The sequence below is a fragment of the Vigna radiata genome, chromosome 4, assembly GCF_000741045.1.
Source record: "Vigna radiata var. radiata cultivar VC1973A chromosome 4, Vradiata_ver6, whole genome shotgun sequence".
In the NCBI taxonomy this organism is placed as follows: Eukaryota; Viridiplantae; Streptophyta; class Magnoliopsida; order Fabales; family Fabaceae; genus Vigna; species Vigna radiata.
In genome coordinates this window covers 7,816,216-7,829,267 of record NC_028354.1, presented here as the reverse complement: position 1 = coordinate 7,829,267, position 13,052 = coordinate 7,816,216, and the positions used below count along the sequence as shown (strand labels likewise).

Sequence of the window (13,052 nt, the reverse complement as noted above, 5' to 3'; positions counted from 1 at the left end):
CTAGATAATTGGGAGTGTACTACATTTAATGAACTTTTCTAGACCTGATATTACTTATTCGGTAGACAGACTGAGTAGGTACACTCAATGTTCTAATTAGGAACATTGGAACGCACTTGCAAGACCCATGAGATACTTAAGAGGTTCAATGGATTATGAAATTAAATATAGTGGATTTCCTATTATACTACAAGGGTATAGTGATGCTAATTGGGTCTATGATTCAGATGAGACAAAATCCACCAGTGATTATGTAATCACGCTTGGAGGTAAAACGATTACATGGAGATCAGTCAAACAAACAATTTTTACGAGATCAACAATGGAATATGAGTTTGTTGTTCTCGAAATGGTTGGTCGTAAGGTTGAGTGGTTGAAAAACTTCTTAGCAAATACTCCACTAGGAATGAAACTAACCCCACCTATGTCAATACATTGTGATTGTCAATCGACAATAGTCATAACTAAAAACAAGAACTACAATGGAAAGAATAGACATATACAATTGAGACATAATTTGGTAAAGTTACTAAAGAGTGGAACTATTTCTATTGATTATGTGAACTCAGAATGGAATCTAGCATATCTTTTTACCTTAGGAAGAAACATGATTTTGGGAAAACATTAAGGGCAATAAGACTTAAGCCATTTTAAAATAAAAGAAGTGATAGTAACCCAACCTATGATTGGAGATCCCATAAATAAGATTCATATAGGCAAAAATAAGTTACTTCTTAGTTTTGATAGCATTAAATTGATTTTAAATCAATTATGTTTATTCCTATGGTGTGAAAATATTAGAGTCTACACTAATAAGAGATTAAACTTTGTAATTAAATTCTCTATGGTATAAGAATTTTAGTTTAAACAAAGTTTAAGTGATTTTCAAATCTCCTATGGTGGTGCACGGTTTGCAGCATACACTTCATGAAATCACATATATATAGGAGTGTCGAATGGGGGCGCTTGTATGGCCTCTTGGCATGATCTTTATATCACTTATGAATATGGAGTATGTGCATGGCTTAGTAAGCATAACACATCGATAACAATAAGAATTGTGGAGGTGTATTGTGATTGATAAACTATTAATACACATCAAGTGTCCTTTATTTATATAGCTTGCTATAATAATTACATTTTGTGTTAAATTTCTCAGTCTATGACTGGTTCATTAGCTTATTATATTGGCTTTAATGTATTACATCTTATATGATACCTAATATTTTCTTCTTTCCTTTTTTTTCTATCTTTTATCCTTTTGCAATACGTGGGATATTATTGTGAAAGTAGAGTTATGGTTTAAACATCTTTTTGGTCCCTAAGTTATAAGCGGATGTTCAGTTTAGTCCCCGTTTTTAAAAATGTAAATCTTTGGTCCCTAAGTTATAAAAAATGTATTAAATGAGTCCTTTTTTAACATGAAATATTGTTTTTGGTTATTTCTTAACAACTGCTACATCTTTAGATTGTTCTGATTTGTTTCTTAATCATAACAACATTTTAGATTGCTCTTTGTACTTTGACCATGAACATAAAAAAAGGACTCATTTGATACATTTTTTATAACTTAAGAATCAAAGATATACATTTTTAAAAACGGGGACTAAACTGAACATCCGCTCATAACCTAGGGACCAAAAAGAGGTTTAAACCTAGAGTTATATATATTGTAAAAGCATGGACAAGATTTTAATATGTTGGTGACAACAAAACATATGGCTCATCTTTTGCAATGTTAGATTCTTTGCAGCTCTTATATGACCCATGTTCCATATATAAATAGGGACTTATAGTTCCTTCGAAAAACATAACACTCACACCTCTTTCTCACCCTTTTTTTAATTTTTTTCTATTCTCTTTATTTTCTATTGTAGGTTATTTACTGATTTAAGAGTTTTTTATTAGTTCTAAGATCTTCGACAATACATAATAGATAAATACTTAAGAACAATGAATCTACATGTCTTAGGGAGTTTGTCTTTATAATCCGACCAATTAGACCTTTGAGAGATAGATTCTTTTTGTTAAGAACTTTACAAATGAGTGTTAGCTCGTAACGAGAGAGCTCCTTTGAATGCATTTTCTATTTTTTCTATTAAGGAATAAAGATAGCACGAACACTGTGTTAATCATATGTGCTTTGAGTTTCTTTTCTTTTGCTTTGTTCTTTCATCACAATTTCTAGGCTCCTAGAAACATTTTATATAACTTTTCTTTTGAGCAGAAGTGAAAGGTGGGAAGATTTGGAATCTCCAAAACTATCATGAGGAGTAGTCTCTTTAAAGAACCTAGAACAATTTCAATAATATTTCTTTGTAATTTTTTTCCTTACAAGTTGAGTTATATAGTTGTTTTCATGAGTAATCTTCTTAAAAAAAAATTTCCACTTAAGTTGAGTTCCGACTTTGATAACTTGATGAACCAAATTTTTCAAAGTATATCCATATAAATCTAATATATTTTAATTTACCTTCTCTATTTAGTATATCATTTTCCACCTTAAAATTACTTGTGGAAAGAGGGTAAGAGATAGAGACATTGACATATTTTCCCTCCAAAATTAGTTAAACAAATACTGTAAAATTCAAAGTAAAAAGTTAAAAATAAAAAATAATATCATTTGCCAATTGGATAATTTACAAAACAGGGTTAGTTTATTTTTAAATTTACTTAAAGGGCTTGAATTTTTTTAATTTTACGAAATAGGGTAAAATGGGATGGAGGTTGGCGACTTCAAAAGATAAAGTTGTCCTAATTGGTACGACTTCGCTAGTTAAGATGAAATTGTAGATGTACGACGATTTCACTTTTTTTAAAAAAAAGAATTGAAGTCTTATATAGTCATCATACTTACGAAGACTTTAGTTTAAAATATATTTTTATCTCGAATTATTTTTTAATTTTTTTTAAAGTAAAGTCATTTTTTTAAAAAAAAATATTCACAGTGAAATTTAATTTTTCTTTTTTTTTATTTAGTTAATATGATGTTTGACATTTTTCTTAAATTAATTTATTAATTGAATACACAACAAAGATTACTTTAATAAAATGAAGAAATAAATAATACAGAATGAAACATCGTTGTCTATATGGATAACTTTTCTTATTGTGAGCTTTCCAAATAAAGCAACTGACATTGTCATAGCCCACAATCATGAATGCATATTTTGGCTATAATTGGAAATTTATTAATGTCGGATACATCAGGTAATAGAGTTCATTTGATGTATTTTCCGTTAAAAAAAATTATTTAATAATTATTTTTTAATAATTTTTTGACAATAAATATATATATATATATATAATAGTTTATAATTAATTCATTTTAAATATTTTTTTAAATATAAATTCAAATAGATTAATAAAATGATGATATTTTTTATAAAAAATTATCGTATTATAATCATTTTCCTTTCCTAACTAACTTTAATAACGTCTCTACTTACAATTAGGGATCAACCGTTTTGGTATATTTATATGATGGAGTGGACGTGAACCAAAAGAACATTGGAGGTTGCATGGTGCTTTTACAAGCATCTATATCTCCAGCTATACAACCTTTTAACTGCTCAAGAAATTATTGAAGGTTTCGGTTTTCCATTGAATTCAAATGTTTTATTCCTTTAAAAGTACAACTTTACCCTTAAAACTTTATCTACTATTATATATGCGTCCTAATTATTTTGTTAGAGGTGATCTCCTCTGACAAAAAGGACATTTTTGACCATATACAACCAAAAGAGGTTATTAATTAACAATTGGTACATTTTCAAACATCATATTAATTAAATGGAAAAAATAAAAAATAAATTTTAATAAAAATTTAAAAAAAAAATTCTTTAAATAAAATTAAAAATCAATTCAGAATAAAAGAAAGTATTTTAAACTGAAATCTTTACATGTATGATGACTTCAATTTAAAAAAAAAAATAGAAGTCTTCATACCTCAAACGACTTCAATTATAACAGAAAGAAAAAAGGTTTTAAATTAAAGTTTTCGTAGATATGACAACTTTCACTTAAAAAAATAAATAAAATTGTCATATGTCGTTGCACATTATCCTAAGTCATTAACCCTTATGCGATTTCACCCTCTTTTATAAAAAAAAAAAATATTAAAAAAATCAACTAATTTAAGTAAATTCAAAAATAAATTAATTTTATTTTGCAAATTATGCTTTTTAGTACTCTTGGTCAAGTGATGTAATAAAAGGTAAGGTGTCCTATTTTCACTCAAACACTTTTGAAAAACAATAAGCTTAGAAAAATAATTCTTAATTTAAGGTTTCAAATGAAATAGAAGAAATTCAACTAAAACAATTAAGAATATAAAAAAAAATACAAAACCATACAAAAGAAGAGAAGAATTTTAAAGTCAAACTAAAAATGTATCAAAACAAGAAATAAGACTCTAAATAAATTAAAATTATGAGACAAATTCAAGAACTCCACAAAGAGAAAAACACTTTAGGAAAAAATATGAAGAGTAATATATCAATGCAATTAAGCTACCACAAGAAATCAGTTAAAGAAAATGCGACATTAACATCTTAATTTATAACAAATAAAAAATTATAAGATTTTGATATTCAAAGTTTTGGAATCAATTTGTTAAACCAAATAAAATGAACCATTCATACTACATCTAAGTGTTGGAACAAGATTGAATTAGCACTTTCAAATTAATTTCATTGAAAATCTTTTTAAATTATTTTTCGTGTTTTTTTAGTTCTAACTTAAACACAATATTAACATATGATTTAAGTAAAGATTTAAACACTCAAAGAAAAAATTAACCATATTATGTTGGAAGCTACCCTTCAAATGACATAGAAGATTTCCTTTACAACTGTTTGTTTTAGAAATATATGAGATAAGAAGAAAACTAACTAACGGAATATCTACCCATCCAATTCTATTATGGAAACAAGAGAGTTTCTCCATGCACCTCCAAACTCTTTTGCACTTTCAAATTTTGAGTTAATAACCAAATTACCCTTTTAATAGGATAAAATAAAGTTCATTTTTTTTTCTCTTATAGGTTTAATTGTTTCTTTTGTCCCCAGTTTGGTTGAAATGTGTCAAATTTGTCCCCTTTTAGAAAAATGTCAATTTCATCCTCATATAGAAAAAATTTGTGTCAATCAAGTCATCATCGTTCAGAATCATTGCTTTCAAAACTCACTTTATCCACTACAAAATCAGGGATCGGATTCATGAAGTGGTTATTATTCAAAACTCACTTTAAGTTTTTAAGACCATTAGTTTGTTTTTAACGGACGTGACTTGATTGACACACATTTTATCTATATGATGGCGAAATTAACATTTTTTTAAAAAAGGAACGAATTTAACACACTTCAACCAAACTGAGATCAAAAGAAGCAATTAAACCTTCTCTCCTTTTGAATTTTCACAAACCCTGCACCTCCTTGTTTCCTCTCGACCTCTTTGCTCTCCCTCCTTGCCACTGTCGAATTTCATGAAAATTTCTTTCCCATGCGATACCATAAGTATATATATTCGTTTTCCTTTTCATTTAGATCTATTGCTTTACATTTTCATTTAAAAGTATTATCACAATGTATATGGACGGAGAGTAGGGGATCTACGTGCGGATTTGGTTGAAATCTTGTTTTCATCGGAACTATCAAATTTAGATTGTAAACCAGATTTCCAACTGGATTTCGGAGACGAAGCCTTTAATAGGATTTCGAAATCTAACAAAGTCTCCAATTAGATTTTGAAGAAGTCCTTAATTAAATTTTAAAATCTAGTAAAATTTTTAACTGGATTTTGAAATGTGGTGAAACATTTAATCAAATTTTGAAATTCAATTAAATCCTCGTCAAATTTTGAAATTTTGTTAAACTGTCACAAAATTTTAAAATCCAATTAAATCCTTAATCCAATTTTGAAACCTTGTTAAACATTTAACCGAATTTTGAATTTCGATGATACTTTTAAATTCGATAAATATTTTGATTGGATTTCAAAATTTGATCATTTTAAAATTTGATCACATTATAAATCCAATTTCAAAGTGTAATAATTTTTTAAACCAAATTTTAAAATCTAATAACATTCTAAACTAGATTACAAAATTCATTTAATTTGAAAATTCAACGAATTTCATAACTAAACTTTAAAATTTGATGAAGCACACAGAACATCAAGAGAAGAATGATACAATGGTGAACTGCAAGGTGCAGACAGATAGTAAATATAAACATTGAAGTAGATGCGTTTTAATAAACAATGATTAATCTTTACCTAATTGTTCTTTTTTAATATTTTTACCAAAAGACATAATGGTACACTTGAAGGGTTGGAGATGCAAGGAGAAACAGCCATCAAACAATGTTCTAATTAAATGTTTTAAAAACAAGATGTAAAAAAGTTGTTTACCATTTTTTCCAATTTGATTTCTTCTTTTAGACTGAAAAAATAAAAAATAAATACAAGACATATTTATTTAAGATTCCTTGTAATAAAACCCGAAGAATAATAACTTTCTAGAATAGTTTGATATTAAAAAAAACTCGTTCTAAAAAATACCTATTTATGCTTATCGCTGATAAACACTATAATTTTGCATCTCCCTCAAGGATCTATATACATCGCACTCTATCCAACTCTTCATTCTATAATTCATATTTTTCAACCCTTCGACTTTAAAAAATTAATAATTTTTTGGTTTTGTAGTTATAACCATAAAGTAAACATGCATAAATCCTTGTAAAATGATGTATCCAAACGCACTAAAATACCCCATTGTTTCAACTATTATCATTTTCATAATCAAGAATGATCTCATTCATTCTTTCAATTTTAAAGATCAGTCACAACACACGTAAAAGGCAACGAAATTGCATAATTTTAGATGCAGAGAGTCAGACCATATGGACAAATAAAGATTTGTACAAGGCACAAATCTTTCACTATACAATTAAAATCACAGGAGTATTCATAACACTTTATTCCAATGTCTGTTGATATAGATGCACACGGTGTTTCCTGAATAAAGCAACAGCAGTCGACTGTAGAGAAGTTACTTAATTAGGGGAGAAATTTTTCCTCAATCTTGAAACTGAGGAACATGATGCTCAGAACTCCCTCTCTGGGAACAGGATAGGAGCTACGAGAGACCATATGTACAGCAGAGCAGTTGCCCAGGAAGTGACAATCCGAACCCACACAGAAGGCCATCCCACGTCAACCAACTTCCCACTCTCTCCCACAGATGTTGACCAACCTGTCAGAAGCATTGCAGAATACATGCTTGCAAGAGAGAAGATCAAGTGGAAGAAGGCATATGAATATGAAACTGGCTTTGCTTTCTCCTCTTCCTCCTCCCTTGCATCTAGTGGAAGCAGAGGCTTGCCTGCAGAAACACCAGAAATGAAAGATTGTCGATATTTGCATCAGCAAAATTGTGATTTAATGCCAATCACACAAAAGACAAATATTTTTTCTTCATGGCACCAAATTCAGCTTCGAGATCAATAAAAACATTATTAGAAGCATTGGATTTATATAATATTACCAGCTCGAGGGGAGCTAGGGGGGGAAAGTACTGCAGCAGAAGATCCAGCACGCACAGCAGAATAAACAACAGATAGAACAGTTGTGAGTAAACCCAATGTAAGAGTGCCAGTGGAAACAGCTTTGGAGTGTTTGTGAAGACCATTGCACTCGTAATCTCTTGGCTCACTAGCCAGTGCACTATAGCAGAGATAAGTGCAGTACAACGATATTACTGAAGCAGGCAAAACACTTCCGTTTACCTGAATATGAATATAGTTCAGAAACCTCAAATCCAACTAAAGTAATGAATGATCTACAGATAGGTAAAACCTATTCCAATCTAAACAATAAAACTTCAGTAATTTATGCTGCAAGCCAAAAACTAGGAAAATTAACATACGCATATGAAAAACAAGGGAAATAAATTAGTAGTTAACTAAAATGAAATAAAAAAAGAAAAAAATGAACTTACTGCAGGATGCAAAGCCACTATGGCAAAAACAAATGCGAGAATCAGGGTCATGGTAATGAAAAAGACGTTGAGGCCACAGTCTTGTCCAGATGGTGTGAAGAGGTGATAGAGAACACCCGAAAATGCAAATGTTGCCACATAACAAACTAGTGAAACAACAAATAGAGCAACGTACCTGTATAAATACACAGGTAAATACTGAAAAACTCATTCAAAAATATAATGACAACTTATCAAATAAAGAAAATGACATTACAAAAATGACATAAAAATCAAACCCCAAAACTAACCAGAATTGTTCATCAAATCCAACCCATTTGTCATTCCATCCATGAACAAAATCTAACAAGAGCATGACTTGAACAAGAAGAAACATGCCTGAGCCAAACTTCGATATTGTTTCTGCATATTGTCATACCTCATCATTATCATAAACAACGAAACAATTTACACATCAAGTGCATATGAAGTGTATGCGAACTATACATATCCTCTTTCAATTCAATATGTTTAAGCACAGTAATCTTTGGTATCTTCAAAATTTATGGCTTTTATTAAGACCGGATGCTGTTTTATTTAAGATTTCAAACAAATTGATTACACTGGGCATATATAGAAAACAATAAAGTGATAAAATGATATTTAAAACAATATTTTGATCATGAGAAGTAATTCCAAATTCAAAGCAATAGCTCAAATAAATAAGGCGCAATGATATATATTATTTCAAGAATATTACAAAAATATTTTCATTCCAGCTGAACTTCCATCACCCAATGATATTGGGCTCCAAAAGTTCATTTAGTGAGCATTTCATGTAAAATGTTACATACTTATTTTTTATTTTAGTATGATCTGTAAACATTCAAACTTAATGCTCAAAAACATGGAGCTACTCAGGGAGTTTCTTCTTAAAAAAGCACTAACATATTTCAAATGATGAAAAAAAAAATATCAATATAGGGTTGTTAACCAAAGACACCTTTCACTTCCAACCCATTATCAAATATGAGTAAACTCATACTTATCAAATGTTAGTCTAAGGCAGTCAAACTAAACCCATCATGATTCAAGTCTTCTAACTGTGTGTTGCGGACAATAAATGAAATTTGTAAAATTCCTTTTCTAGTCTCAAATACAAGTTCTTTTCATATTTTGAAAATTTGAAGCTTATGATTATTTACCAACAGCTTTTCTTTCTCCAAAAAGAACATTATTTCCAAAATTACCCCCAAATTTCCAAATATTGTTCCCCTTTCTATAGACACATACATAACAACTTATGATTATTTACCAACATCTTTTCTTTCTCCAAAAAGAACATTATTTCCAAATTACCCCCAAATTTCCAAATAGCTTTGTTCCCCTTTCTATAGACACATACATAACAACTTTTGTAATTTACTATGTAAAACTAATTTATGGTTGTATCCAATATCCAAACAAATATTTTAAAATTATCTTTTGCCAACTTACCCAGACAAAACTGATTTTAATTATAATCAATTATTGGAATAATGTAGTTTTTGCAGTTGTCTCAAACACACCCTATGTCTAGAAGCACAAAGAAGTCGACTTATTGAAGACTAGAGACATCAGGAATGAACCAGAAGTATAGCTACATTTTCTATTAACAAGTTGTATGTCCTGAGGTCATCCTGATACTGTATATTGTAAAATTGTAATCATATTAGGCAGGCCCAAATATTAAGACTAAGGTAAGGTACAAGTACAAAGAGTTCAACATGTATGATAATCAACTATTATGGATCAATGGAAATCACATTAGAATAAATTCTTACCATAGAAGCTGATGATCTCGTTTGGAACGAAAAACATAAAGATTACCAGAATGAACCAGCAGATAATTTTCATCATCCAACCTCCATGGTGCATACTATCCCGAGGATCCCTCTGGGTTTTTACACCAATCATCAAAACCGCTAGAATAGTGAAAAACAGAAAATTCCCCAAGCTAACCCGCAAAACTGCATCCGTTTCAAACCATTCTCTGCTAGGAGTGTGGCTGAAGTGATTAATCCCTGCGGTATTAAAAACAGCATTAATAACAACGGTGTCACCCACACATCTCCTAAACTTCAGCCATCCATCAATATACTCTCATTACCAAAACCAGTAATTAACATACACATCCTTGGAGAAAAAATATGATAATTAAGCGTGACTTAGCCCCCAACCAAAAATTAGTTTCAAAACTAATTCGAGGCCCCACCAGATTGCAAGGCCCTAATTATGGCTTAATATGCAACAACACTTCAGTTCAGAAAAGAAAATTATGCACTTGTACTACATAGGATATCCGGAATTACGTAACAAACCAATTTTTTACTGAAAAAAAATAAACACAATAACCAGGAGTATATGCTAGATAAATAAAACCCCAGGGTGCATGACAATCACAATAAACGTTATCCTTTCAATCAACAGCTTGTTAATTTCAAGACCAAATTAATTTTGTTTCGAACCTCAAAATAGTTAAAACACAAGGGGACATGGATTGCATACAGAAAACTAAAAAATCGCAGAGAAAACTGACGACTGAGAAAGAAGATGAAATCAATGATCATAGGGTAAAAAAAAGGGGGGGAAGGGATGGTTACAGGGAAGAGACTCCATGAGAGGAGCCGCGACCTCGCGGAGGATCCAAGCGACGATGAGGGAGAAGGCGAAGAGGCCGCAGTAAGCGATCCGCGCGGAACGACGGCTGATTCCCGAAACGACGGTCCTGCACGCGTCGCATGCGCACGCCGCGCAGCATGACGCAAGGCAAGAAGCTGCCCACATCGATATCGATCCTCTTCTTCTTCTTCTTCTTTGGAAATCGAATTAGGGTTTCACGAGCAAGAATTGGTTCAAGTACGAGCTTTAATGAGAGGTGTTAGGAACCGAATTTGGTTAGGGCGCAAACGAAAACGAGGAGTGAAGAGAAAGAGAAAGAAAAAGCGATGAAGAAAATTTGGTAATTACGCGTGACTTGACCTTTTCACCCCTTTTATGACGCGTTGTGTCATATCATATATCTTTAGGGGCATGATAACAATATCGAAAAGTAGGACACACAAAAAAAAAAGGCAAAATAAAATATCTCTTTATTTAATATATTAAAAAAAATGTTTAAAAATATTCGATTTGCAACTTTAAAGAAAATATTTATTTAAAAAATGTAAGATTGAAGATGTAATTAAATCAAGAAAGACTTTATGCAAACCATTGACAAAATATTTAATATTATCCACTTCTCAAATTTTTAATCAACAAAAATAATCAATATTCGTTAGTAGTATATAGGCAAATAATTTTGATGTCGAACTAAGTCACAAATTAATATATTATATATTTTTTTTCTTTTTTGTGAAGATATAAATAAAAGTTATATTTATTTTAAAAAATAGAATAATAATAACAATAAATTATTTTATTTATTAACAAATTAATTAATACAATCGAACATAATCTTTGTCTTATAATAAACTTGGATATTTTGATGAGTTAATTTTTCAATCTATCACTTTTAGCTTTTTAAGGCGGAGAATAAAAAATTGTAACAGTTGGAGAAATTTTGCATCCCAGTACAATTTATACAAATGTCGGTAAGAATAGATATTTATTTTAGTTTTAAAAAAAAGGTTAAATTTTAGAAAAAATAATCAAATTAAAAAAAATACTAAATTAAAAACGATATAAAATTAATAAAATAATCATTTTAATTTAAAAATATTTAAAGAATAAAATTAGAAACAAAAGAGAGATCTCAATAATTAAACCAAACATACGTTAGAATATTATCTTAGTCTCTTACCACAACACCTGAAGAACAAATACCAAAAGAACTAATCTGGCATTAGCAACATGAAGGATATACTCATCTTCATTATAGAGTCATCGTACTCATTCTTTTCCTCCATAAAAGAAGAGGTCTTCTTGAGTGTCAGAGTCTCTATCTTAAATTCCAGTTTTTTTCACTATGAAAATGCTATCATAGGAACAATTCTCTCCTGCCCAAAAAAGGTTTCTCAATCGCCGATTCCTTGTTTTATGATTTCTGGTTCCAACTATGAACAAGAATTTCCTTCCTTGGAAAGAACAGTAGATCCTACCATTAGGATCAGCACCAAGCCAAATATCTCTCCATCAGAGAGGACCTGATGGGAAATCTAAACCTTTAACTAAAGCTGAAGAAGTGCTTAACTGACAAACAAAAAACACTAAAGTCCAAAACTTTATGCTCAAAAGAATTGATCAGAAGATAGATGGACTCTCGTCGCAAATGAAGAATACAGATGCAAGATTAGAGCTTCTCTATGAAAGAATGAAAGATCATTATGTCCATCTTACAGCTGAGATTTCCCGTTTAGAAGAAGAATGGAAAAAGACCACATTTGGGGAAACCTCTCGTGCCACAGAAAGAGAAATCAAGAAGCTGAAAGCACAACTCCAAGACTTCGATCATTACATTGAATCGAAAATAAAAGAGAAACAATTATCTTTTCCCGATACTTTCAGCCCTCCTCCTTTCACCCCATACCGACCTTTTTTCCAACCATCTTCCTCTATGGTTCACAAATCCAAACAAACATATTCATTACCAACTACTATAGCCTTCAGAAACAAACAAAAACCCAGAACCTTAGTACCTTCAACCTCAACACAAGAAACCAGAAAAACTCCTACCCAAACTCTGTCACAATCCCCTAGGGATTCATTTGAAAAGGAAGACTATTTCCAGGTGTTGGAGTGCAAACAAAGTCCCACATTGAGTGAAAGAAGGACTGGTCAAGGGTTTATATACACATAGAGATCTCCAATGGTAAAAGGCCTTTTAGAGTGGTACCAAAAGCAAACCCGTGAGGGCTTGGCCCAAAGCGGACAATGTCTTACCATGTGTGGAGTTCTATGTGTGTGTCGAACCTCCCCCCAATAGTGGTATCAGAGCCTGGTTAAAGCCTATCCTAGCGAGTTCTAAGTGGGCATTTCTCTTTCTATTCCACCCGTTGTCGGGCCAGTATTGGACCACCCAATTTCTACTATC

At 30.8% G+C, this 13,052-nt stretch overlaps 1 protein-coding gene across 1 annotated transcript; it reads right to left on the bottom strand.

Annotated features, from left to right (window-relative positions):
• Nucleotides 1–6,777: 6,777 nt before the first annotated feature.
• On the bottom strand, nucleotides 6,778–10,979 carry LOC106759372 (probable serine incorporator). Its single transcript, XM_014642521.1, has 6 exons — nucleotides 10,624–10,979; nucleotides 9,805–10,044; nucleotides 8,293–8,404; nucleotides 8,003–8,177; nucleotides 7,550–7,790; nucleotides 6,778–7,387 (listed from the first exon to the last, which is right to left on the bottom strand). The coding sequence occupies exons 1-6, from the start codon at nucleotides 10,805–10,807 to the stop codon at nucleotides 7,110–7,112; spliced, it is 1,230 nt and encodes a 409-aa protein (XP_014498007.1). The 5' UTR covers nucleotides 10,808–10,979; the 3' UTR covers nucleotides 6,778–7,109.
• Nucleotides 10,980–13,052: the final 2,073 nt, after the last annotated feature.

What these genes read in the sequence shown, in the direction of transcription:
- LOC106759372 (XM_014642521.1), bottom strand. Translation starts at nt 10,807, where the DNA reads ATGTGGGCAGCTTCTTGCCTTGCGTCATGCTGCGCGGCGTGCGCATGC. An exon ending in TCTCATGGAGTCTCTTCCCT is followed by an intron (nt 10,045 to 10,623) that starts GTAACCATCCCT and finishes TTAATACCGCAG; the next exon opens with GGATTAATCACTTCAGCCAC. An exon ending in GGATTTGATGAACAATTCTG is followed by an intron (nt 8,178 to 8,292) that starts GTTAGTTTTGGG and finishes GTATTTATACAG; the next exon opens with GTACGTTGCTCTATTTGTTG.